The 27,664-nt window shown below is 28.9% G+C and overlaps 3 protein-coding genes across 10 annotated transcripts; all 3 read left to right on the top strand.

Annotated features, from left to right (window-relative positions):
* Positions 1 to 995: 995 nt before the first annotated feature.
* Noc2 (Nucleolar complex protein 2) lies at positions 996 to 5,481 on the top strand. 2 transcript variants are annotated; one of them, XM_083099232.1, is made up of 12 exons: positions 996 to 1,014; positions 1,311 to 1,529; positions 1,609 to 1,835; positions 1,908 to 2,014; positions 2,081 to 2,187; positions 2,270 to 2,424; positions 2,520 to 2,744; positions 2,828 to 3,016; positions 3,090 to 3,209; positions 3,304 to 3,435; positions 3,522 to 3,737; positions 3,828 to 5,481. In XM_083099232.1, the coding sequence occupies exons 2-12, from the start codon at positions 1,346 to 1,348 to the stop codon at positions 4,329 to 4,331; spliced, it is 2,166 nt and encodes a 721-aa protein (XP_082955358.1). In that variant the 5' UTR covers positions 996 to 1,014; positions 1,311 to 1,345; the 3' UTR covers positions 4,332 to 5,481. The 2 variants fall into 2 exon arrangements, with proteins under 2 accessions (XP_082955358.1, XP_082955357.1); XM_083099231.1 differs by having other exon boundaries at positions 1,008 to 1,026; positions 3,828 to 4,817.
* A 118-nt stretch (positions 5,482 to 5,599) lies between these two features.
* On the top strand, positions 5,600 to 15,379 carry LOC145971502 (uncharacterized). 6 transcript variants are annotated; one of them, XM_083099230.1, is made up of 12 exons: positions 5,600 to 5,762; positions 7,997 to 8,243; positions 8,856 to 8,940; positions 9,177 to 9,356; positions 9,867 to 9,907; positions 10,012 to 10,171; positions 10,513 to 10,631; positions 10,840 to 10,975; positions 12,395 to 12,983; positions 13,318 to 13,910; positions 14,497 to 14,704; positions 15,104 to 15,379. In XM_083099230.1, the coding sequence occupies exons 2-11, from the start codon at positions 8,241 to 8,243 to the stop codon at positions 14,658 to 14,660; spliced, it is 2,070 nt and encodes a 689-aa protein (XP_082955356.1). In that variant the 5' UTR covers positions 5,600 to 5,762; positions 7,997 to 8,240; the 3' UTR covers positions 14,661 to 14,704; positions 15,104 to 15,379. The 6 variants fall into 6 exon arrangements, with proteins under 6 accessions (XP_082955356.1, XP_082955352.1, XP_082955350.1 ...); XM_083099226.1 differs by having other exon boundaries at positions 5,600 to 5,844; XM_083099224.1 differs by having other exon boundaries at positions 5,600 to 5,844; positions 7,942 to 8,243.
* Positions 15,380 to 18,089: 2,710 nt separating this feature from the next.
* Lmanii (Lysosomal alpha-mannosidase II) lies at positions 18,090 to 27,644 on the top strand. 2 transcript variants are annotated; one of them, XM_083100635.1, is made up of 17 exons: positions 18,090 to 18,254; positions 19,418 to 19,520; positions 19,629 to 19,710; positions 19,959 to 20,144; positions 20,532 to 20,737; positions 21,059 to 21,195; positions 22,123 to 22,256; positions 23,058 to 23,271; positions 23,367 to 23,563; positions 23,749 to 23,954; positions 24,456 to 24,655; positions 25,151 to 25,364; positions 25,455 to 25,572; positions 25,905 to 26,181; positions 26,493 to 26,738; positions 26,953 to 27,102; positions 27,335 to 27,644. In XM_083100635.1, the coding sequence occupies exons 1-17, from the start codon at positions 18,138 to 18,140 to the stop codon at positions 27,563 to 27,565; spliced, it is 3,018 nt and encodes a 1,005-aa protein (XP_082956761.1). In that variant the 5' UTR covers positions 18,090 to 18,137; the 3' UTR covers positions 27,566 to 27,644. The 2 variants fall into 2 exon arrangements, with proteins under 2 accessions (XP_082956761.1, XP_082956760.1); XM_083100634.1 differs by lacking the exon at positions 22,123 to 22,256 and adding an exon at positions 21,782 to 21,915 and having other exon boundaries at positions 18,091 to 18,254.
* The last annotated feature ends 20 nt before the right edge of the window (positions 27,645 to 27,664 follow it).

Below are 27,664 nucleotides of genomic sequence, written 5' to 3'. Positions count from 1 at the left end.
ATTACATACTTATGTACATTGTACATAACATCAACCAATCACAAACGTGACTGCTGTCCACCAACGTTACGCATGCGTGAGAATTTAGTACATAAATTTCGTGGACATGTATTTGACGCAAGTTAGCGGTCTAGTATATAGTATAGATGTCTGTGAGTACTATGGCTGCGTTCGTTTTGACGCTTTCAGTGCTGAAAGCATCGTTCTATCTTTGTTTGATATTCGATGTGCAATAAAGACAAAATGATGCTCACAGCGCGTGAGCGTGCAAAGCGAACACAGCCAACATATATGGTAAAAAGACGAGTCAGTGGGCCTGTTCTTTTTAGCTGCACTGCTGCACTAGTGCAATTAGTTAGAGTGAAAGAAAGTATGTTTGGCCGCATTCAGCGGACTCAACAGTTGGGCAACATTACTAGATTTTCCGATGTAATTCGACGCTGATTGGTCGGACCTGAAAGTAGAAACCAATCACGTTCGATTGCTGCTTAACAGTTGATGCCCGATTTCATCAACCGCGTTTAACTTTAATCTTAGTTCAACTCACTCTTTGGCCCATATTCTGAAACCTCTTTTATCGATAAAAGTGCCTCTAAAAGTGGCATATAAGCCTTCTGATTGGCTACAGGCCGCTTTTAGGAGCACTTTTATCGATAAAAGAGGATTCAGAATATGGGCCTTTGTCTCTTTCTAAAGGAAGAATTAAAAAGAGATAAAGAGTGAGTTAAACTAAGATTAAAGTTAAACGCGGTTGGTGAAATCGAGCATAAGTCTGCTGAATGCGGCCTTTGGGTCTGTTCTTTTCAGCTGCACTAGTGCAATAAGTTAGAAAGAGACAAACATACTTTCTTTCACTCTAACTAATTACACTAGTGCAGCAGTGCAGCTGAAAAGAACAGACCCTTTGTCTCTTTCCAACTTATTGCACTAGTGCAACAGTGCAGCTAAAAAGAACAGACCCAGTGTGGAGCGCGAAAGCACGTGGAGATATTGGAGATACTCTTTCTTCTAAGTGTATTTATATTTGTAAATATATATTTAGTGTCGATAATTAATAAATCAGCAAAATAAAGATAACAAAATAATATGAGAAAAAAAATTTTCACTATATTACTAACTATCGTATATAATTATTATTTACTATTTCAAAATAAAAAGACAAAGAATATTATATGTATCCTAACCTCATTTTACTCATATATGTATTGTATTTAATGCGAGATGATCGTTAGGGATTGGAAGCGCTTTTAAAAAAGAAATTTCTCGAATTTTCTATATTCACATAAATAATTTCTCTGTATAATTTCTAGGTGATTAAAATTCATCATAAAAGTCCATTATAAGAATGAAGGTGAAGAAAATAAATCAAGTGTCTCTTAAATTATCTAAAGGAAGAAAATTAGCAAGTTCTAAGAGAAAGAAAAGAGATTTAAGCAAAATAACTACAGAAGAGTTTCTTGAACAAAATTTTGAAGGTGATAGTGATACAGACAGTGATTATGATAATGATAAAAATAATAAAAATATAGGTAATCACTTATTATTTTATAAATTATTTGGATTTCTTTCATATTTTAAATTATATGTTTTTATTGTCTTTTTATCCAGGTGATAAAAACTATGAGCAGGTTGAGAGTGATAGTGGTGAAAGTAACTTGGATCCTGTAGAACATAAAAAAGCATTGATGAAACTAAAAGATACTGACCCTGAATTTTATAAATATTTGAAAGAGAATGACAAAAATTTATTGGATTTTAATATATCAGATGAAGATGATGATAATTTTTCAATAAGTGACAATGATAATAGACACATCCCTGATGAAAATTTAGAAGTACATATATTTTTTTAGATATAATTTTAATTATCTTTATACTTAGTTTTAACAATATTGTTGAATTTGTAGATTGCTAGCGATGACAGTGATTTCCAGCCAGAAGAAGTTGAAAATGATTCAAAGAAGATCACCATGCAATTACTAAAAACTTGGCAACAAGAAATACAAACAGACAAGTAAATTCTTATTCTTTTGTTATTGAATTAGTAATAAAGTGTAATTACATTATTTTTAATTTATAGATCATTAATTAGTATTAAACATGCTGTGGAAGCCTTCCATGCAGCTTTGAATAGTGTTGCAGTATCATCTGATACAAATACACAATATAAAGTAGAAGGAAGCGCAAGTAAGTTTTAATTTTCATACTAAATCACTTATTATTTTTTTAAATAATTTTAATTTTAATTTTTTTCAAAAATTATGTTTAGTATTTAATGGTGTGATGCAACTGTGTATATTGCACTTACCTGATGCATTTAAGCGCTTTTTAAAGTTGGATCCAAAATCGCAGGAAGCATGTAAATCTAAAAGATTTGGAAAAATACGTGGAATCTTAAAATTGTATTTATCAGATTTACTTAGAGTACGTATTTATAAATTTTTATTTATCATACACAATATAATTTTTCAATAAATATGTTACATAAGTATATACTTTTAAGCATATTCTTTTCACAGTTATTACAAAGTGTAACATCACCCAGTATTCTGCAAGTGCTTCTAAAGCACCTTCGCCAAATGTTACCTTACATGCAATCATTCTCGTCTTTGACTAAACCACTGTTAAGAATTTTGTTGAAATTCTGGTCAACTGGAGAAGAAACTGTTCGTGTTGTAGCTTTTATAAATATTTTACGTATTGCAACAAGTTACAAAGAATCTACACTTGAGAAGTTACTAAAAGTGAGATCAGCATGTTATAAAAAGATTATATGGTACATAAAAAAATATCTATAGTTGATTCTATTGATGTTTTTCTGTTTCAGACCATGTATATAAAATATGTTCAAAATACAAAATTCGTGTCACCCAACACATTACCAGGAATAAATTTTATGAGGCATTCTTTGGTTGAAATTTATTTATTTGATCATAATCTTTCATATAGCCATGCCTTTTTGTATATCAGACAATTAGCAATTCATTTAAGGAATGCTATAACATTAAAGAAAAAGGTAATCATTAAAAGAGATACTTGTATACTTTGTAAATTTTACTATCAATACTTAAAATATTATTTTTTTCTAGGAAAATTTTCAAGCTGTATATAACTGGCAGTATATTAATTCCTTGCACTTTTGGACAGAATTAATAACAAAGTTGAAAAATAATTCAATATTACGATCTTTATTATATCCATTAGTCCAGGTATTTAAATAAATAATAAAATTAGTAATATAAAAATAGTATAAAAATTTCTCAGAACAGTGCATTAATATTATAAATAATTATTTATTAACAGATTATTATTGGAACAATAAAAGTCTGTCCAACTGTACAATATTATCCATTGCGATTCCATTGTATAAATATGTTAATAACAATCTCCAAGGAGACAGGAACTTTTATACCCATCTTGCCATTCCTTCTTGAGGTATCCGTTATTATGAATTCTTAAATAATAATTATGACTACAACAATATGTAAAAATTTTAAATATATTTAATTTGTTCTCCTTAGATCCTAGATTCTTATGATTTTAATAAAAAGCATAAGGCAGTTTCTATGAAACCGATACCTCTTATCTGTATATTGAGGATGTCTAAATCACAATTGATGGAAAATGGTTTCAAGGATAGTGTTATGGAAACCGTTTATCAACTTATACTGCAATATGCTGCAAATGAAAGTTATAAAGTATATTTCCCTGATATGTGTATACCCTGCATAATACAAGTACGTAAACAAAACAAAAAAGTTGAAGAATATAATTTTTATTGTAGATATTCGAGAGAGTATTAAATTGATGTATTCTTTGCTTTTTAGTTAAAGGCGTTTCTAAAGAAATGCCATGTGGCAGCTTATTGCAAAAAGATGAAACAGCTTTTAACTATGATCGAAGAAAATAGAAAATACATTGAAAATGAGCGCGCTAAACTAACGATTGATTTAAAAAACACAGTGGAAATAACAAATTGGGAAAATAGGATGAAAACTGATGGCACAGCAATAGCTAAATTCTATGCTTCTTGGATTAAACTTCACGAATCACAACAACTTAAACTTCTCAATAAGACCGAAGAAGAATTTAACATACCTGTTGTGAGAAAATTGAAGAAACGGACACTTGATGAACAGAACGCAGAGGATAGTGAAGAAGAGAGCGAACTTGAATTTCGGATAAAAGGAACGGAAACTGAAACGGAGACAGAAATGTCATCTAATAAGACGAAAAAGCTCATAAAGAAGAAGAAGATAATTAGTAATATCAATGATGATTTGCCGAAGGAAAACACAGATATTGTTCAAGATATAAGTGATTGGGATTAAAAGTAGGTGTAAGATTACTTCGAGTTAATAATTGTATGTATAAACAAACAATACATAATACGTATTCGTTTATTCTTAAATGCATTATAAGTTTTTTTAATTTCTTGCTCTATCTTGCTGATATCTTACATTTAATAATTATTATAGCAATTTTGAAATAATCTATGCATGCTTGTCTGGTTTTGTTCTAATTTTATTTTTGATCTTCGGAGACGGATATTGCAAAGAAAACATATAATTATTAACTCGAAAACATCCGAAAGCAAAATAAATATTGTATTTAAAACATTTACAATTCAATATTTTGTAGTAATTGCAAAGCAATAACAACATTTATGTATGAAAAGCTGAGTTTTGTTAGATAGGGTAGAGCGATTAGTTAATAAGCCTGGATTCGATTTCTGATTCTGTTAGAAATCATTTTCTTTTGAAATTTGTGGGAGAATACCTTCAACCTTTGTGAGAAATATAAACAAAATAAGCCAGTATGAAGAATTAATCTGCAAATGAGGAGATATGTGATATTGTCGCCCGAATGAATGAAAAACGCAATAAGCATTTTTAATCTTTAGGAACAATCGCTGTTTGATGCATTATCGTGTACGCTGTAACGACGTATCGTAACAGACAACCGTCGTTGGCTCGACCCGAGTCTTGAGGTGTCGCTTTCTGATGGTCTATTTTTACCGAAAGGCGTCTCAAGCCAGTCGACAAGAAGGCGCTGTATAGCGACCGTTTGGGCGCTATTATAAAGCATCGTGTGTGCCGGCTGTGTATTTGTAATTCACCGCATGTAAGTGCGAATCCGACCGACGAGCTCGACCATCTCGGACGGATCTTCGCAGCAAAGAGAGAAGTCGCGAGGTATACACTGTCGATACTAACATCGGTGTAGAGCTGTAAAGAGACACGAACCTTCGCCACCACGGAAGTGACACTTCTCTCGCCAACCGGTCGATCCGTTCCGGAAGATATCCATTCACGTATGTAGGCGAAGCGAGCGATAAATGAATCAATACCACACCTGTCGGCCAATATATTTTCTCTGGCAAAAGTCTCTCTGTTGAAGATGCGAAATATATCTGTAGAAAATCCAATGATTCGCGTTGCAGTTTGCTCGATATAAAAATAAATTTTGTTTCTCTTTCTATCTCTCTTTCTCGCTTTTCTTCTCTGTTCTATCAATGAATCCGTTGGCTCTTGAGAGTCGCGGTGGCGGCGGTGGTGATGACTTCTGGTCCACTGCCTCTTGTGTTTAAATGGTCAGTGTGCCAGTGAATATTTTGCAAGATGCAAGATTCGCTTCTCGTAGCGAGGGAGCCCTCGTCGTGAATTTAGGCGGACCACCTTCGGCAAAGTGTGTTGGCCGAGGTGCCACGCATTACGTAAAGCTACAGGAAAAATAAATCGCGAGGAAGGAAGGAAAACAAAGTGTGGGCGAAGAAGGGACACGATTAACCCTCTCCTTGTGTGTGTGTGTACACGTCGCGATGAGGAGATCATCGTTTGATAAGTAAAATCTCTGTTTGTAACATCTCTATCTATTTGAAAAAAATAGGACCGTGAGAAAGAGGGAGAAAGCGAGCTCTTTACTGAGTCGTGTGTGGTTTTTTCCTCTTTTTTTTCTTCTATTTAATCTCCTTATCGTTTTGTGTGCGAGAGAGAATCTTTTTTGAGAGCGCGTGAAATAAGAAACGTCAATCGTGTTTACTAATGTGCTATTATTTCATGATTGATAAATGATATATCAAATGTAATATCATGTAATCGCGAAGAGGGTTTAATAATGATGTGTGGTGTGAAATATGAGGAAAAGAATCTTTGCGAATCTCTAAAGAAATGCATAGGAAATGTTTATATAATAATGATTTTTTTTTTCTTCATATTAAAATTATAAGAGTAATGATTCAAATTGACAGTCCCTTTTTTCTCTAAATCTGATCAAACTTTCTCGAAATCTTGATCTGCCAAAGAGCCTATAGTGCCGCGAACAGCTTGACCGACTTTGAAACTCTCAAACTTCACCAAACAATCTATTTAAAGCGAAGTATCGATTCCATTGCGTAGCTAGAATTGAACCGCGTCATATTACTTTTCCTAATACGAATTAATGCAATTGAAAGAGAGGAAAAAAACAAATAAATAATGTAGATTTATATATTAATATAAAAATTTGAGAGAGAATTGGTTAAATAAATATTATATAAATTTAATTAATATTTATATATATTATCCGCGTTTAATTTAAATATTAAATTAATGTAACAATTTATAAAACTGAAGAAAGAGAATTTCGTCGTGTTTATTAAATATAATTATTACAGACGTCGTGTCTTTGTAATAATTTGTACTCTCTCGAGGATCGAGGAACAAGATCAGTTCTTCGTCTATCGAATATAGCGTTATATTATTACGTATCGCCGATTTTTTCTGTACGACACATCGAATAAGTACGGTTGCTGATCACCAGGATAACCGCTCGAACTGTTACTACGTATTACGTTACAACAGATAAATTTAGCGTTTCTTTTACACAGAGCTCGTTGTACCACTGCCAATACCGCGACGCGGAATTAATTGGCCGCTTGGAAGGGAACCAATTCTCGTCGTCGAAAAAGCTCTGCCAGGTTCCACGGCACATCGGGCCGGGGCAGAATCTCGCGTTTTTCTCTCGCACATCTCGTACGATCAGTCAGTTATCTGAATAAAACTTGAAAACTCAAGGTCGGTGAACTTCAGCCACGTTTTTGCACGCTAAACATATGTTTTATGGATTTAAACTATTATCGCTCGCAAGTAGGCATTAAAACAATATAAAAAAGATTTTCAAAGGATTATATAGGATTGGATGCATGAGAGATACAGCTGCGTCAAATTTCGTTTCGAAAATTCTGACGTTCACCATTTTACAAGTAACACGATATTCTCTTTTATTTAAATCAATTATAATAATTTAATAATTTAAAATAATACAATACATAATTCAATATATATTACTATTATATTAATTTAATTTAATTAATATAATAGTAACATTAAGGTATTTCTTAATTAATATTAATTTATTTTCCATCAAAATATAAAAATATAAAATATATGTTTTATTTTATTTATTTTATTTTTTTAAATATGTTTTATAAACTTTGCTTTCGTGATCTTCAGACCGGTTGCCAATAATATTATAGCCAATATTATTGGTAATAATTGTTAGATTAATATTAATGTTATTGTCGATTAAAATGGAATAATTAATGCAAAGAAAATTAATTCTCCATAAATTTCAATAATTCGAATAAATGTCATCAAATTAATATGCATTAAACGAGCAATATTTAGATTAAATCATTTTCTGCTTTTCCTTTCAACTCTATTTGAATATTAAGACTTAAGAAATTTCCAGCGGATATTTTTTGAATGAATTGCCTAAAATTTTGATGTAATCGAAAGCTTTTAATTACTCAGAATAAGAATTATATGTTTCTAATATTTTTTATCCAAAATAATCTTTCCAAAAAGATATTGTTATTTTTTATAATAACTACAAAATGTTCTATTATATTTGTACGGCTTTAATTCTCAACATTTGTACGATCATCGCGGAATCTCGTAGAGTTTGCGTAAATGGAGGATCCCTATCGCGTTGCGAACGTTTCGAATGTCCGCAGACACGTTAACGCCAAGCGCAACATTCTGAGCAACACGTCGCACGGCTTCACCTGTACCAAGGATGCCGAGTACAAGTGCAGCGTGAAATACAGTGGAGCTTCCCTGCAGGAGAATTATTTGCAACGTAGTGTATCCGCGGACAATGTTGTAATTCGTTCGCGCGGTTACAAACCATCCGACAGACACGATCCAGTCAAAAGAAACTTCCTTGAGAATCTCACTTCAAGAATATTGCACTTCGGCATGGTGAGCATTAAATGGCAAAATATTTGATGTTTTTGAAGTTTTGTAAAAAGAGAAAAAATATATTAAATTCTCAGTGTATTTTAAAGTTTAATTTTACTTCATTCTTTTGAAGTTTTGTAAAAAGAAAAAAATATATTAAATTCTCAGTGTATCTTAAAATTTAATTTTACACGATTCTTTTCATACATGTGAATTCTAGAATTATCACTTATAATAATAAGCTAACTCTTTCATTTATGTGAATAAGTAGGAATTTTTAGACGATATTTCTTTATTCAACTTGATTAGACATTTATACTTCTGTAACTTTTTTTAAGATTAGATATTCGATAAACTTTGAACTTAAATTTATGTTAAATTAAATTTTAAAATTTTGATTTTTGAAGAGAAAATTTTTATTATGAAAATATATTTTATTGATAATTAAATATAATTAAAAAAGTTGTCGAATCCTCAGCAATTTTATTAAAAGATAATTAAATGAAGATTGTTCAGAAAATTCAGAGATAACGGAGAAAGAATAATATATTTCTGAAATATTTTATAATATTATTGATTTCATTTGATCGATATAAATTTGAAAGAAAAAATTTGGTTATTTTTTAACTACAGGAAGGGAGTGAGACTACTCCGATTAACTTGCAAAAGTTACTTACTCCGGCATCGGACTCTCATGAGCTACTCCAATCAAAAAATAGTAGGTTCCCTTATTGATAGAATTATATAATAGTAAAAAAATATAATAAAATATAAAATGTATAATATAAAAGAATATATTTTAAAAGGAATCTTCTCTGGACGACAAAAATATCAATCAATTTATATGTTAAAAAATATGATTTATGAGATCTTATAGAATATTATTTTCTCTTTCAAAAGAAAAAAGTTGCGTCCGTTAAAATTTTAAGAATAAAGTAAAAAATTAATTTTTAGAAAAAATGTTTGCGTCCTCGTACTTTTACGCACCGACTCATCCTACGGTCGAGGATCAGGTTGAGCTTGCACGTCGAATCTCGCATTCGCTCAGCGATGTGAAAAACGTCAAGAGTAAAGGGCAAACGATGTATGTGAATAGAAAAAAGCGGTCTGTCAAATGGATCCATGATGGAAATGGTATGCAACGCGAAATTTGGTTTATGATTTGTTCCTACAATTAAAAACATTGCTTATCATATTCTCATCATGCGTTTATGATAAGTTTAATGTTGGTGTTATACGAAATTATCAAATTTCACTGATAATAATTCATTAAAATTTACTGTTATAATAATTAAATCGATTAATTTTATGAATTCTAATAATTAATAATTAATGAATAATTAAATAATACATCTATTTTTGATATATGTATCGATTCTTTTTTAGATATTACGTTTAAGTTTAGATCTATTATTTTATATTCTTGTCTATCGTTATCGTTAATAAACGTTTAAAAAATTCAAAGACATATTTTAACATATTGAAAGGTCTGGTAATGTGATTGTTTACATTAATATTGGTTCATCTGCTTATTTTATAAAAAAAAAACAAGTAAAAAATTAATTAATATATATTAATCATCTTCTCATTTTTTTTCTTCACTTTATACAATATAATATGTTCATAATAGATAGTATTTTGCAGGTGTCGAGGACGAAGAAGAATTGATTACAACTGTTCATAAGGTAAAGAATGTACAATAATATATATCATGTATCTTATATCTTTAAATCTTTTGCGATGAGATTATGTCTCCACATACGATTGAGTAAAATTTCTCTCTCAACAGGACAAACTACCTCTCAAATGCGTGATGAATCCATGCGGAAAAGTGCTAGACATTCAGGGTATTCAGGCATTAGGTGAAGAGGTCAATATCGCATCGGTACCAAAAAATCCTGAGAAACTCTTCGATATTGTTCGCGATTTGAACAATCAAAGAGGACGCGGTAAGTTCCGTGTATAGTTTAAGTGACACACAAGCTATGGAGTAGAATTAATATTACATAATATTACATAATATTACATAATATTACATAACATTAAACATTATATATACATATACATGTATATGTTTAAATTTTAATCTTTTTATATTTATTTAATTTTAATATCTATAATATAATTTTATCAGTTTTTATTTAATTTTAATATCTATAATATGACAATGTATATATGAGAATAACAATATGCATGTGTATGCAATCTTTTGTTGGAAGAGATATGATATTTCCAATTCTAAATATACGCATTACTACTACATGTATGACGTTGCCAAAACAATTCGCAGGTGCTGAAATATTTGCGAAACGTAGGAAAAGATCAGAAAAATGGGTGGTGGATCAAGAACAGCCGCAGACACCCAATACTCCTATCACACCGAAAACGCCAACGTACCCGGAAAAATTAGTAAGTTACGCAAAATTATCTCTGCGTGCGCATATTAACTTTAATCCTTTTTATTTTTTATTAATTTTTAAAGGATTAGAAATAATTTTACTATGATTAAAAAGAAAATTTATGTTTTGTCTTATAAAGAAAGATTTAAAAAGTTGCATTGGAATTTCAGAAAATTAACGATCTCTTCGTTATAATAAAGATACTTGTATGATTTCAGGAAATTAACGGTAACGCGAAATTCGTGACGCCACCATCGTTGACACCTCATACGCCGATCTCGAACATTGATAAACCATTTTATAATCCCTTTACAGTGGATATTTCCGTTGAGAACTCGAATATACCGATAACAGGTACGTACTTAATATAAACGTAGTGAAATCAACAAAATAATGTAAGATAATCTCTCGTTTGGCAGATTTAATCGCGCTGGAAATCGATTTCTCTATTTTATTCACGACATTTTTAAATTACGAGCCCTTATATCAATGTCGTCAAGGTTTTTTTAAATTCGAATTCAGAATTTAATAGTATTACATTCCATGTTTTGACATTAATCTAATATAGTCACTTATTTTCTCGAACAATGTTATTTCATAAATCTTCCATTGAGAATATGATGGAGATATTCCGAGGTACAATTATTTAGAATGCAATGTAGAAATTTTCAATTAATCTGACATCTTTCATAAGAATTTTTATATCTCTTTTATTATACAACTTACTTTATATTTTATCTTGAACTCTTTTTATTGTTTTTCAAAAGGTTGCATATAATATAAAATAAAAATATATTTGTTACAGAATATAATTAATATTCATATAATAATATAATTTATATATATTTATATTATAAAATAATTATAAATAATTTTTAAAAGAGAAAAAACAATTATGCAATTTTGTATTAATTAAATATAAAATTTTTTAAAAGAAATTCGCTCTCTTTTTTGCATCGGACGTACGTCAACAGGGAAGTGTTCTAGAATGTCAAAGATACTTGACACGTTTCCGAAATAGAGATCAATGTTGGATGAGCCAGTTTTGAAACTTAAGTTGAACGATCTTTGAAGTTCTAATTGGCAAGCGTTATCGATGTTATTTAATTAACGTGAAAGTGAATATCTTAACGGTATATCTAAAACAAACAATAACTTTATATCTTTCGATGCCAATTACTTTTTTTATAACGATTGATTCATTATAGATTAAGTCAACATTTTAAAGTAAACGTTAAATCTCGCGATAAACTAATACATTAAAGAGCTCATATTGACAAGCATACAAGATTATTAAAGATATTAAAGAGATTTCCTGATAATATAACTTGAAAACATTCATTTCATACTAAAATGGACATATCATAATATTTTTAAGAAAAAACAGATATATAAATCTGAAATATTGCATATTCTGTGATTATATATATATATATATATATATATATATATATATATATATATATATATAGAATATATATAATATACAGAAAAAAGTAGGCAGAGACATATGTAAACTAATATTTAATTATAAAAATAAAAACATCTATTTTTATTTTTACAGTTACTTAAACATTATTTCTTTCTATTTTTATATATACATTTTAATTAATAATTATTAATATATTTTTTATTTTTATCCTTTTGTGTGTAATGCTTCAAATATGTAATTTTTTTAATTCTTTGAAAAGATGCTGCTCATACAAGATCTCACAGCAGAGCTTTTTCTAATCACCATGTTTTGCTGCTTCAATTTTAATTTGCGAATTGCAGACAGGCATCGATCGCGCTGTAATACTAACCGATGCGGTCATTCGAGCGAGGTAAAAAAGATTTATCTGCGAGAAATTGCAGTCGGCACAGACTCTGATTTCCCTCTGGACCAATCTCGATCATCCATTGTTGAGAAATCACATCGTATCGCTTACGAACCTACTAACGATCGACGCTCTAATATCATCAATTATCGCACTGTCGCCAATAACAATAACAGATACATTAACAATTATCAGTCATCAAGGAAATCCAATTTTTGCAACGTGCAGAGCAATAATAACAAAGACATGGGAATTCAACAACGTTTCAGTAACAAGTACGACGATAACGTGATCGCCAATAAAATTGGAAATAAGCAACAAAGTCAGATGCAGAATGATAATGAAGAAAACGAATACACACCTGTACCAGTAAAGCAACTGATACAAGAATTCGAGAAGACCTGTAGACCGATTCTGCAGTACAAGCAGATCAGTCCGAAGATCATTCCAATCGTACAACAGTGTCCATTGGACAATGACATAGCGCGTTTTTTCGAGACGAGAAATCCTACCAAGTATAATAATGGAGAGGAGGAATATACACGGTGAGAATTTGAGAATTCTTCGCGTAATTTAAATAATTTGTATTTGTGATATTTTATTTTTTAATATCGATATAACATTCCATCTTTTTGCAATCAACAAAATTATTTAAATGACTCATTAATATATTTTGAAAACTTCTCAAGGAAGCTTGATTTGTTCGAGCAACATTATAGTATTATATTTTTTTTTAGCAATATATATTTTTTTAATTTAATTATAAACCTAACAGATACTATTCACATTATATTACGTGCGTTCAAATGAAGTCTAAGAATTAGATGCGAAAAAAATCTCAAATCTATCTAGAAACTATCTCAATAATAAATTGCACAGCACACGCGAAAACTACGAAGGATCTGCCCAACTAAAATCCCGATATAACAGCCGATTATATGATTCGCGTGGAAATTACGAGAGGAAGCTGCAATCCCAATGCAACGAGCAATTATGTTGTGCACACGAGAATTACGAAGGATCAGCGAAACTCCAGTCCCGCTGCAACGGCTACGTTTCCATCGACGAGAGCGAATACACGACGGATGACACCGATTCCGAGGAAGAGATCAACGACTACCCGAACGCGGCCGGATCTATTGATTGCAATCATTCCGCGCCATCCACTTTGTTAAATTGCTGCGACAGCAGCGAGTACTCATTCGCGTTCGAGGACGAATATTCGGATACTCGGCGTCACTCGATTGCCTCGCAGGAGTTGGAAACTCTTTATGCCAACGGCACCGAGGCAAGATTCGTTAACACTGAGGTTGACATACCACCCGAAGCAAAATCGCTGATGCTATCGATGGTCACTTCGCAAGAGAATATAGTCGAGACCAAGAAACACCTGCGTAGTACGCCAGTCTTGGATAATCTCTTAGGCACCGCTACTCCAGAGTGCAAACTCAGTGATGTTAACCCAGAATTAGGCAAGTTAACACGCATGCGCTTTCATAATTCTGATGTTATTGCTATTGCTGTTAAACATGCAAAACGATTTATAACAGTCTTGTATCAACATTACTTTTACAGTAGATAGAAAATGTATTTTAATTAAGACTACTCATATTGCTAAATTATGTGAAGAAATACAAAATCTCTCGTGTATTAAGAAAATACAAAATTATTTCAAAAAAATAGAATAATTTTTAAAATAATTTTCAAGATGTAATTTTCAAAATATAATTTTTGTATAAGATAATAAGAATTATTTTTTTCTTATTTATATATGACGTTAATACGAGTTTTTTTTCTTATAATTTAAAGAGTGAGATCGATATAATTTTATTAGGAAGATATGGATTTTCATATATTTATTCTACTTACATATATTTATATATTTATATATTTATTACGAAAACGCAATTATTAACATAAGATTTATTTTTTGTTCTCGTCACTGATTGAAAGTTGTATTCTCAAAATTATATCGATTTTAATTACTATTATTAATACTCAATTATTTCTTTACGATATTTATATCCACACAGATTTATATTGTTTTTCAATTTCCAGGAAACAAACTATACGAAAATGACAATTATACTGGACCGAAATTGACCAGCCTTCATAATCTGACGAATTATAATACGGCACCGCGTGGATGGAATCAATCACTCACATTCTATCGGCCTATTAAATTCGAAAAACCACAGGAGATTATGTACTCTGATTTTTAGGAGTACCATTTTAAATCTTGTAATTAAAATCCTTTTACACATCAGTACGTATCTTGAATTTATCTTTCATAACGAATTAATTTTTTTCATATATATATTATCAGATTTTTATCTATATCTATATCTATATATATATATATATATATATATATATATATATATATATATGTTGCATAAACACACACATATATATATGTTTATGCAACAATGAATTAATTCATAAGATAAAAATAAAAATTTGTATTTATATAATGCTAGCATGTAAACTTTTATTTCTTTAAACATAATGATTATATATTTATTAATTTAACTTTTTTGCATAGTATTGTACTACATATTTTGATGTTATTAATAATTAAGTAATTAACCTAAAGTAAGCAAGATTTTTAATATTTTTCAATTAAATAAATTTTTATTAAATTAAACGAATCTTTTTTTTCTAGGAATTAAAAGATCGCAAGTCTAATTCCTTCGAGAATTATCGGAATGTGTTTTTCGCACTGCTGCATTCATTCGCCATCAACGTCATAACTTTAAACCAGTGATCTGCCCTGATCACTCAAAGCACGACATGTTTGGAATTTCGTTTTGTTTGGTATATCTCTACCACTTCTATCCCTCATGAAAATATTTAGTATTGTTTATGTTTTGACAGTGTTACATTTTATTGCATTTTACTTTATTATATTATGCAAATAAATATATGTTGTTTTCCTAATTATCGCCGTGATTAGTCTACAATCTTTATACCTTATCTTTGCACACACTTTCAGATTTTAGATAGATAAGATTTAATCTATCTTCTTGATAGCGATGGCAATAAGCGTTCAGAAATATTATAGACAATAATTAAATTTATATATCGATTTCAGAATGTGATATGTTTCACAATTAACTGCCTCTTGATCTTGCAATTTTATTCAATCATTTTATAATTTTCACACTATTAGTCTATACATACCGCTTTTTATAATAATACCTATTACAGCATAAAATTTCTTATATTAATCAATTATTAATAGAAAGATCTAAGATTTTTTTAAGGAAGATAAGATCTATTTTATTATCTGCACTTTTAATATATATTCATGTATATTTATCATTAATGTGTATTTATCAATATAAATATTATTTATGGAATTATCTGCATGCGTATTGTTTCTTGTAAAAAAAACAACACATTACAATATAACAATTTCAAAACAAGTTAATTTTTCTAGATTAAACTATTGAAAACGATAAATATCTGTCAATAATACGCTAACAATCCAATCTATTGATAATTATCTTTTCAAACATAAACAAGATATCACTCAAATATCATTAATTTTTGATAAATTTCACCTTGTTCTCATTTTTTGTTAAAAACAATTTTTTTATTATTTGAAAGAAATTAGAAAAAAATTAATAAATAGATCTTATTATATTTTATATTATTGATGCCATCATTAGCAGTTACTCATATAGTATTACTTATTCATATTCATATTACAGTAATCGATGATATAAGAAACATGTTGCTGAGAGTAAACTATATTTTTAAAATTATTTTTAACTTGAGAATCTTTTATTTTATATTTATATTATTTATATTACTTATATTATAAAAAAATATAAATATATTTTTAGATTTTGCGAGATAAATAACTATTATAAATAAAAATTTATTTTTTTATTTTAGTAGTTTTATACAATATATCTTATCTCATACACACACATTTTACGTGTATCATATTTATTAATTTGTCATATTCTCAATACAAAAAAATAATGATACAAATAAAATAAAATTAATAAGGGAAAATTATAAAATTATAAAATTATTCTTTGACATTAAACCTATGACATAGAAAAATTAGATAAGGTTTAATAAATATCAAATCATATATACATATATAAGTTCTATATATGTAGATATATAATAGATATATAAATGTCTATTAGTTTTAGGTATTTTTCAGTGGCAAATTAACAAGGAACAATTAGCAGGACATATATCCTAAAAAGGGACTACCCAGACCCAGGCAGAAATATAACGTCAATTAAACGTTGATTCGACATTTAAGCTCTAAGTTGAGAGCTCGCTGTTAATTCGATGCTTGAGCGATTAAGCCGAATTAAAGGTCGAAATTTTACAATATCTTATTATTTTTAAATGTTTCGTAGTATCTAAAATTATCTAAATTGATTGTGTGTAAGTGATTTTTTTATTATTATCAATAATAAATATAATATAAATTTATGACCGATAAAAATTATAATAATATAATAATAAAATTTAATTTAATTTTGGATATTAAAAATATTTATCTACATGATATAATTTTTACAAAAATCGATGCGCCGACAAATATTCTTAGATACAATAGAAATAAAAAATATTAAAAATAAATAATATTAAATATTAGGAAGAGCAATTTGGTATTATTTTACTTTAAACAAGAAAATGGAATGAATTCTTCTTCAACAATCTCTCCTCATCCACTCCTGAATGTAGACCTCCCCTTAAATTCTCCAATTTGTCCTATCCTGTACTTCATGATACCAATTATCACAGAATTGTATGTTCCAAATATATATGCTCTTCAACTTGTCCTCTGATAATAACTACAATAAATACATAATATTAAATTTTTTTATTTTTGGTACGTAATATATTTAATTTTTATTTCAATTTCTGATTAGCTAGAGAGATGTACAATGTATTTCTGTTATTATTGTATTTATATTTAAATTTTATATAAATATTTTAATATATTTATGTTTTCAAAGAAAATAAATATTATATTTATTTTCATTTTTGTATGATATTTTGCACATTTATAATATATTAGCAATATTTTCTCATTGATAATACAGTTATATCTAAAATAATCTTTGTCATATCTAAGATAATCTTTCTTTCTGAATTTATAAAACTTTTTACACAATATATAATTTAAAAATTCTGTTTATTTTTTACGCAACTTATAAAATACAAGTGTTTCTTATATGATTATTCTTTAAGTGTTTTCTATTTAATAAAAATAATAAAATTCTATCTTTAATTTTGTCGTAATTTAATTTTCTAAACAAAATAATCTAAAATGACTTTTGCGAAACAATATAATTAATTGCTTGATTTAATATTGAAATTTTAATGTTGTCTGGATAGTTATGGATTTCTTCACAAACCCTTATTATAAATATTACAGAAATTTTGCACACAACATAAGCACGCAGTGATATTTCTAAAAAAAAAGAGAACTCTCCTTCGTGCTTTAAAAGAAATAGAACTTGAATATGTTTACGCCTTTGTATTCGTATTCATCGGTCTGTATCTCTGTCTTTATCCGTCATGACATACGTTTAGTCATTGCGATAGTACGCCGTGACGGATAAAGGCAGACATACGTTTAGTCAACGGTATAATATAAAGCAGCAGCATCAGTTATCTCATTAGTTAGTTACGTACGTTGCGGAGGAAAGACTTCAGCTATGTTGTGGTACGAATTACCGCTTCTACTTCTGTCGCTTCTGTTCACACAACACTTTGTCGATGCGGCACCACGAGCCACATTAAAACCGACGGTCACCGAGAATTGCGGCTACAAGGTACAAGCAAATTATTTCTGCTAATCAAAACAACGAGGAACATGCGATATGAATCATAATTTTACTTTCAAGGATTCATGCCGATTTTGCATTAATATCTGCTATTCTGCGACCACCCTGGCAAAAATGAGACGTTTGTTTGGCGTTTACATGAACGTTTGTGGAAGTTCGTCGAGAGTTTAAAAACGATTAGTAAAGAGTTTGTAGAACAAAAATTGCAACACTGCAGCGTTTAAAAGACGTTTGTACGTTATAGCGTAATCGTAAACGTTTGAAAAGTCTGAGTAAACTCTGTACACGAAGATGTATCAACGTTTACTGAACGTACTCTGAAAAATGTTACCTCAGCATTGCAAAACTTTCATGTAACATTATATAAAGAGTTTGTAGAACAAAAATTGCAACACTGCAGCGTTTGATAAGCATTCAAAACCCAACAGCGTTATGTAAGTGCTCTTACAAAGTTTGAAAAGCATATAAACTCTCAGAAAACCCTCACTCAACGGTTGTTAACGCTTTATAAAGTTTCTTATTTTCGCCAGGGCATGAGTTATCGCTAATTAGTGCTTACAAATTTATAATTATTTGTTTATATAAATTGTATGATAAAATAATTGTATGTTAAATGCTATCATTAATTACCAAACAAAAATTCGAGGAAATTATAAACAGAGCCATACGCAATCAATTTTATTTTTAAAATTCTGTATTTTTGGTAGAATCACAATATGTCCTTGTTGATTGTAACAAAGTACAATATAAATAGAAGCCTTGATATTAAAGTGGAATAATAGTCTAATTCATTTTAATGTGAATTTCAAAATGTTAATTTTAGATTAAAAAAATTAAATATAGATATTTTATCTTTTTCAAGTTCTGAAAAATTGAATTAAATTATTGCTATAATAAACTCTTGAATTAATAAATGGTAGATACACAAGCCTTTCACGTATAATGGATTGATGATTAGAGTAATGAGAATTGCAAATAAAAATAGCAATAAAACAAATTAAATTTTAAAAAATTATTAAAAATATTCTATTTTTAGAAAAAAAATTATACATATTCGAATGATAGAAATAATAGAACTTGTATAATGTTTATTTAAAATTTTTAGCAATTACAAATACACATATAGACTAAACATATTTTATCAATCTCAGGCGTGTCATGCCGTGGATCCAACTAAACTTAATATTCATATAGTCTCACATACTCATGACGATGTCGGTTGGCTAAAAACTGTGGATCAGTATTACTTTGGAAGTGAGTAAATAATAAAAATTGGAACGAAAAAATGTAAATAATATAAAAACAAATTTTTATCTATATTTTTGAACGTGATTAAAACTAATAATTTTTTTATCCTTTAAGGTCGGTCTACGATTCAAAAGGCCGGCGTGCAATATATTCTTGATAGCGTTATTAAGGCTTTGCTGGCTGATCCTAACAGAAGGTAATTATCTTAAATAATATCTTTGATAATAGACAACACAAGTATAAATTTTGACGCGATAAAAATTCACGTAATATCCGATACATGTTAATTATAGATAAGTATGACGTAGATAATCATATTATCAGACCTGTTATTTCTACGATAAGATGTTTATAACATTTGCAATATTTTTACGAGAATTTTTTCCTTGTCTTATTAAAAACATTTCAAAGAGCACATAAATTTCACATCAATTATGTCTGCAGATTTATTTACGTGGAGACCTTTTATCTCTGGAAATGGTGGTTACGTCAAAACGAAAAGGTACGGGCCGATGTCAAGATGTTGATCAACGAAGGACGATTGGAAATCATCGGAGGAGCATGGAGCATGAATGATGAGGCTTGTACTCATTATCATTCGTTGGTCGATCAATTCACATGGGGATTCAGGTGTGTGTTTTGGATTATAGACATGAATGAGACAGATTCTGAATGTAAATGATTAAATCGAATTCGGCTCTTTCTTTTGAAACTATTTTTATCACTATACCACATGTGTATTAATATTTTTCTCACTTGTCAATATATGTATATGATTTATAAAACGCATTAATATGAATATATTAGTATTCATTATATAAAATTTTTATTTTAATTTTAGTTTAATAATTATTTAATTTACTTTTATTAAATTTTTATTCTATTAATTTTTATTTTTAATTAATTGATGTAGTATTTACATAATATGTATATTTTTGTCTTCTACATAGATATATTTTATCTTATGTAGAGTTATTATTAATGTATTAAAATAAGTGCCTAATCATTTATTTCTAGGCGACTCAATGACACGTTCGGAAGCTGTGCTAGACCGCATATAGGATGGCAGATAGATCCGTTCGGCCATTCCAGAGAACAGGCTTCTCTCTTTGCGCAGATGGGATTCGATGGGATGTTATTCGGTCGCATTGATTATCAGGATAAAAGCAAAAGACTGAATGATCAGTCGATGGAATTCATTTGGAAGAGCAGTCCGAGTTTAGGTAAAATAGAAATTCAAACTTTAAAAATAAAATTTTTAATAAATAAATGACATTAATATTAATATTGGCTTAATAATTAACGTAAAACTGGAGTATTATCTAATAATTCAATAGTAAAATATTATAATCAAATAATTTCGCGCAAAATTTATCTCTCAATTGAATCGTAATTTAAGAGTAACTTACAAAGAAACATATACATGTATAAAAATAAACGATGATTTTTCTCGACATTTTCATTAAGAAAAAATTGAATTTAAATTTTGCATGCTCTAAAATTATAATATACATAATATATAATTAAAATACTATTGTTTTCAGGCAAGCGAGCGAATCTGTTCACGACCGCAATGTACAACACTTACAGTCCCCCACCAGGATTTTGCTTCGATGTTCTATGCGCTGACGAACCAATGATCGATGACCCCGATAGCCCGGATTATAACATCGAGAGAAGGGTATGTAATAGTAATAGTTATCAACATCCCTAACGATAAACTAATGAAGTTGCTTTAAACATTAATGATAATAAGGCTAACACGATGCTTTACGACAATTAATTCTCGACAAATAATATAATAATTTCTAAAAAAAATAATGTTATTCACAAAAAGATAATGATACAAATACATAGTAAAAAATATTAGTTTACAACTTGATAAAAATTTGATTTTAGTAATAAAACTTTAACAATAAGTATTTACAAGAAAAAAATGCGATTCCATTCTATTTGTCCGAGAGAAGCGATTATTATTAATTCTCAAAATCTTTCTAACAACAGCATCTGTAATATTTTTGTGACTGTATATTTTTAAACTTGTCCATTATATCATTTAGTTCAGGAGCAAAGTTTATTAAAATCAGAATTTTTCGTTTGGCGAGATTTTCTTGGTAGCAAAGACTAGAAACAATATGTATAAAGACTTTCAAAAATCGTAATTGTTAACTAACAGGGGTAGTTAACAATGATGATTTTTTAAAGGGTAGTTCAGGACATTCGCTCTGTAGGAGAATCATAATCTACGCGATATGTTTCTTTGCCAGATCGATGATTTTCTTAAATACGCGGTTACGCAAGCTAATTATTACCGCACGAATCATATCATATTGACGATGGGAGGAGATTTCACTTATCAGCACGCGGAAATGTACTTCATGAATCTGGATAAGCTGATAAGGTATTAACGATAAAAATTTATAATTTTTATATACACATAATTCGTATACGTCTTTTCGAAATGTGACGTTTGCAAACTCGCATAAAAAAGTATTATTGCTTCGCAAGGACGATATCGCTAATAGGGAGAAACAAAAGGATTTTTATATGACTCCGCGAGTGTGAAACATCGTCTTCACGGTAAGTAAAATTTGTGTGCTATTGGCAGGTGGACCTATTCCTGACGTATGCACATACTCAAGCACGTGCCTATAAAACTAATCATATTATCCTTACTATGGGGGATGATTTTAACTACCAACAGGCTGATATGTGGTTCGATAACTTGGACAAGCTGATTAAGTAAGTCGCGATTAATTTACAAAGATTGATTTTGATTTCTGAGAACACATCTTTATCGAGCATAGATTTTATTACAATCATTTTTTAATCAAGTAAATTTATAGTTATCCATTGAGGGATTAAATGGAAAAAATAATACCGTTTATAACTAGAATTTATTATTAAAATTAAATCATTTTTATAATTAAAGTTTCTATAGAAATATATATAGCAATTTATAACTGAAAAAGAATATAAATATCAAAATATGGGATCAGTAGAAATCCCTCCTGAAGTTAAAAAAATTCATCATGTAACAGGTGAGATATGAGAAATCTCTTTGTTAATGTTTTCTGTAAAGCTTTAACAGACATTTAATTTTAACTCTCAGAAAGTACTGTAGGATTTTTTGAAAAATTCCTCGTAGTATAAAAATTTCAATCTTAATCAATTTTTTTATATTATCTTACAGACATTCCTAATTCTAAATAATTAATAAAATTTATGAGAATTAAAATAAAAGATAAAATTATATCCTCATAAATTATATTCTCTCATAAATAAAATTATATTATATAAGGATAAAATTATATTATCGCCATCTTAATATCACAATCTAAATTTTGTTTTCTTCGTCAATTTATTAAATCAACCATATTAATGATTTGTAATTTCAATTTTGTTGACACTAGATTTTTGATAGAAAATTTACGAGAGAATGCAATTGCAATTATTATCATTGCATGAATAAAAATAATAAAAATAATGTGTCCCGATTATGCCAACATATAATTTACATGATTTCTTGTATAACTTTTTCAGATACACAAATCAGCGTAATGGTTCCGCAGTCAATGTGATTTATTCGACACCCTCATGCTACTTAAAAGCCGTGAATGACAAAAAACTTCAATGGCCTACTAAGAACGATGATTTCTTCCCGTATGCGAGTGATCCTCACTCTTACTGGACTGGGTACTTTTCATCGAGACCAACCTCGAAGTACTTTGAGCGTATGGGAAATAATTTTTTGCAGGTAAAATGATCAGAATTGTAATTCTATCCAATATCCAGACTCTACCTCTACCGGGTTGCGTTCGCAAGATAGATTATTTGTTTCTATTATTTTAGGCAAGCAAACAGCTCGTCGCTCTGACAAACTTGAAGAATCACGATGAGGAATTGGAACATTTCCGTGAAGCGATGGGAGTGATGCAGCATCACGATGCCGTTACCGGCACTGAGAAGCAATTAGTCGCGGATGATTATGCGCGTTTATTGTATGAGAGTATATCTCACGCCGAAGAAATAATTTCGGAGGCCATAGGGTAAGTAAAGGAAATATTCTTCTTGTCGTAATTTTAATTTTAATTAAACGAATGATGAATTTTTAGATGCATTATATACAATATTATGTACACACATAAAGAAACACATACACACGCATATATATATTGTTTCCATCGCATTATATCTCATATGGAAGTTAATTTGGTTAATATTCGTGAAACAGAAAATGGTCAGGAATGACAAATATATTGGAACCATCCTTCAAGACTTTCACATGTTTGGACCTAAATATTAGCTCGTGTGCATTTTCCGAAAAAAATGACACGCTCATAGTAGTAGTGGTGTACAACCCCCTGAGCAGGCCTGTCTCTACTTATATTCGTCTTCCCGTTAACGGAAATTCTTATGTAGTTACATCATTGAGTGACGGTATGTAAAATGTTGAGAGAAATACTTCAAAATGATATTAATATATATAATTATGAATTACATATATTTGCATATTAATATAATCACGAAATAATATATAATATATATAAAATAATATATAATATATAAAATAATATATAAAATAATATATAAAATATGTTTTGACCTAAATATAAAAAGTAGATTTCATTTTTATTTTCAATAATTTAATTTTATATAAAGTTTCATTAATTAGATTATTTAGAAATGAAAGAGCAGTTATGTATATGAAAAATTAATAGTATGTTCTGAAAGATAAATGAAATATATTAATGATTTTGTGATAATCTTTTATAGAAGATTATTTTTAATAATAGATAAATTGTGTAAAAATATATAAAATTAATAAACTATGTGAAACGTGTGTAAAGAATATAAAAGTATATAAAAGAATATATGTATAAAATAATAATATTTTTTAATAACTTTTGCACGATACATAACTTTTGTGGAATTGAACAGGAGGAAGATCTTTGGCCTCGCAGATAGTTCCGATTCCCGAAAGCGTACAAAAGATCCCAGGAAGACTGAGCGATGCAGTAAATGAAATTGTTTTCCACGCGGCAGATATTCCTGCCTTCGGTCTGCGCTTTTATAGTGTTAATAAAGAACCGCAGAAAAAAATAATAAAACCTGAACCAACAGAATTCATAAATAACGAGGTAAATAAATACATATAAATATTTAAATTTGTGTGTGTAAACCATTAAATATCAATCAAAATAATAAATTCAAAATCAAAATATAAATTTAAAATTGCTTTCGAAATTTGTTTTACTAAATGCTTTAGTGAACTGATTAATCTAATGGTTTGAACTGGTTAATATGATATGTGTGTGTGTAATAACACATTTAAAATATATTAAGTCTCTGATAAAAATTATTCTAACATAATTACATAATATTGGATATTGATAATCTCACAATTGATAAGTGTGTCTAAATAAATATTTTATGGTAGAAAAAATTAGAATAAACATTATATATTATGATAAATAAACATATATTTAATCATTAATTGGTCCCAGAATCAAGTCAGTTGTTTTTACTGATGATGCAAAGTTAATCTTGAGGAAGAAAAATATAAGAATAATAATAGAATTATTTTTCGAAACTAATTCGCATGAGATAGAATTTATTTCTCGTACAAATTTCAGTTGTATAATATATCAGTCAATAAAGACGGTAACTTAATGGTACATTGGAACAAAGAAAAAGACATGAACCTCGTACAGTCTTTCCATTTCTACGAAGGAGCGGAAGGTAATAATGAGGTCTTCGAAAATAGATCATCCGGCGCGTATATCTTCAGACCTAAAGAAACATCAGCCAAAAATTTTGCATACACCGGATCGTACAAAATTTACAAAGGTATTACATATAGAATTCATTCATTTTGCGTAAAAATGCACTTTTCATTAAATGTATTATTTCATATTATTTAAAATTTTTTTCTCACAGGTCCTGTCGTACAAGAACTCCATCACATAATAAACGAATGGGTCAGTCAAGTAATTCGAATTTATCAAGGAGAAGAACACGTTGAATTCGATTGGCTCATTGGACCGATACCTGCCAAGTATTATTAATTTCTATTATTGTTATACTTAATTTATATTATATACGTGTAATGCAAATTTTTTTCTCAGGTTTCTCATAAAATTTAAATTAAATTGCTTTCCTAATATATCATAATTTTTTTCTATATAATTTTCATATATATATATATATATATATATATATATATATATAGTATTAAATGCTAATATTAAATTAAATATTATAATCATATAGCTTGTATTATACATTTTCATATTTTTATATATAAATGCTATTTAAAAAAGAAATATATTTTGCATGAATAAATGTCGAAGAGTTGATTAAATAAAATCGTATATTATCTTATTTCAGAGATAAAATTGGCAAAGAAATTATTACGAGATATTCAAGCAATTTAAAAACGGACAATGTATTTTATACAGATAGTAATGGAAGAGAGATGTTAAAGCGTATAAGAAATTATCGGCCAACATGGGATTTAGAATTGAAAGAACCGATATCTGGAAATTATTATCCGGTGACTAGTAAAATCGCAATTAAAGACGAGGAGAAACAATTAAAATTAAGTGTTCTGAATGATCGTGCCCAGGGAGGAAGTAGCTTGCAAGACGGCGCCGTTGAATTGATGGTAAATTTATCTAAAATTGACTAATCAATCTTTGTAATTGATAAAATTTAATTTATTAAACATTAATATAAGATTCAATTAATATAAAATATCTATAATTATATTTAATAGACATAACTTTGGATTTAAAATATAAATCTTACACAAATTCTAGATTCTAAATAAAACTTTATTTTTAAAGTAAACAAATTATGAACTTACTGATCCACTGTATAACATGTGTATCTGTGTGTTTGTGATAAATATTTTAAAATATGTAACATATTGAAATCAAGCAAGAATGCATATATAATAAATGAAATGGCTTTTAGCTTCATCGAAGACTTCTCAAAGATGATGCGTTTGGTGTGGGTGAAGCATTGAACGAAACTGCGTTTGGCGAAGGCTTAGTAGCAAGAGGCACGCATTATCTTTTTGGAGGTAAACTGAAAAATGTGGATGAATTCGTATTGAAAGAAAAGGAACTGGCTCTCAAATTGGCTCTACATCCCTGGATCATAGGCAGCCCCATTACCTCTGAACAATACACAAATATATCGTCTAAAGTCAAAACCTTGGTATATTCTTACGTTTTAATTTACATCTTTATAAAAAATATAATTTGTGCAACATTATCAAAGCTTGATCAATGATTTCTAAGATTCAGAGATATTTTTTTCACTAAAAACAATTTAATAAGTAATTTCCAAAGATATATTACAAGTTATAAGTTATTTTATAAGCAAATGCAATTTTGATTGTGATTTTTATTAATTAACATTTATTTTATAGGTCTCGGGTCTTACTAAAGCATTGCCGCCAAACGTGCATATTCTTACTTTGGAACCATGGAAAGATGACACGATTTTGCTGAGATTGGAGCATATCTTTGAAGTCGGTGAAGCGCAACAGTTGTCTCAACCAGTGGAAGTTAACATCCAAGTATGTTTTTTTATATTCTTTACGAATATATTTAATTGCATTTTTTTTATTACAACTAATATAATATAATATACTCAGTTGATTATATATATATATATATATATATATATATATATATATATATATATATATATATATATATAATTACAACATTTTGAAAACTTATATAGTTTTAAAAGAATTTTTCTAGAAAAAAAAGAAAAGAGTGTAATATTTTATTATGTCCCGACAGGATCTATTTTCAACATTCTTGATTGAGTCGATCAAAGAAACTACGTTAGGCGCTAATCAGCTATTAAGCGAAAATAATCGTATGGAATGGGAACCAGAGACAAACGAAATTATTTTAAATGAGGAAGACAACATACAACCTGTGGAGATTCATGACAATGTAGTCAATGTTCTCTTAAAACCGATGGAAATAAGAACATTCATTCTTAAAGTGAATCAAAGATCTCTTTAATTTTTCAACGAAAAAATAAAAATAAATTCTTTTCTCTCATAAAAAATGTTTTAAAAATAAAGTTATCTTTTCTACATTACTATATATGTATTATCATTA

The sequence above is a fragment of the Camponotus vicinus genome, unplaced genomic scaffold (genome assembly GCF_025532165.1).
Source record: "Camponotus vicinus isolate PSW18456_S1 unplaced genomic scaffold, iyCamVici1.0 SCAF_5, whole genome shotgun sequence".
NCBI classification, from domain to species: Eukaryota; Metazoa; Arthropoda; class Insecta; order Hymenoptera; family Formicidae; genus Camponotus; species Camponotus vicinus.
This window is presented reverse-complemented; position numbering and strand designations above follow the sequence as displayed.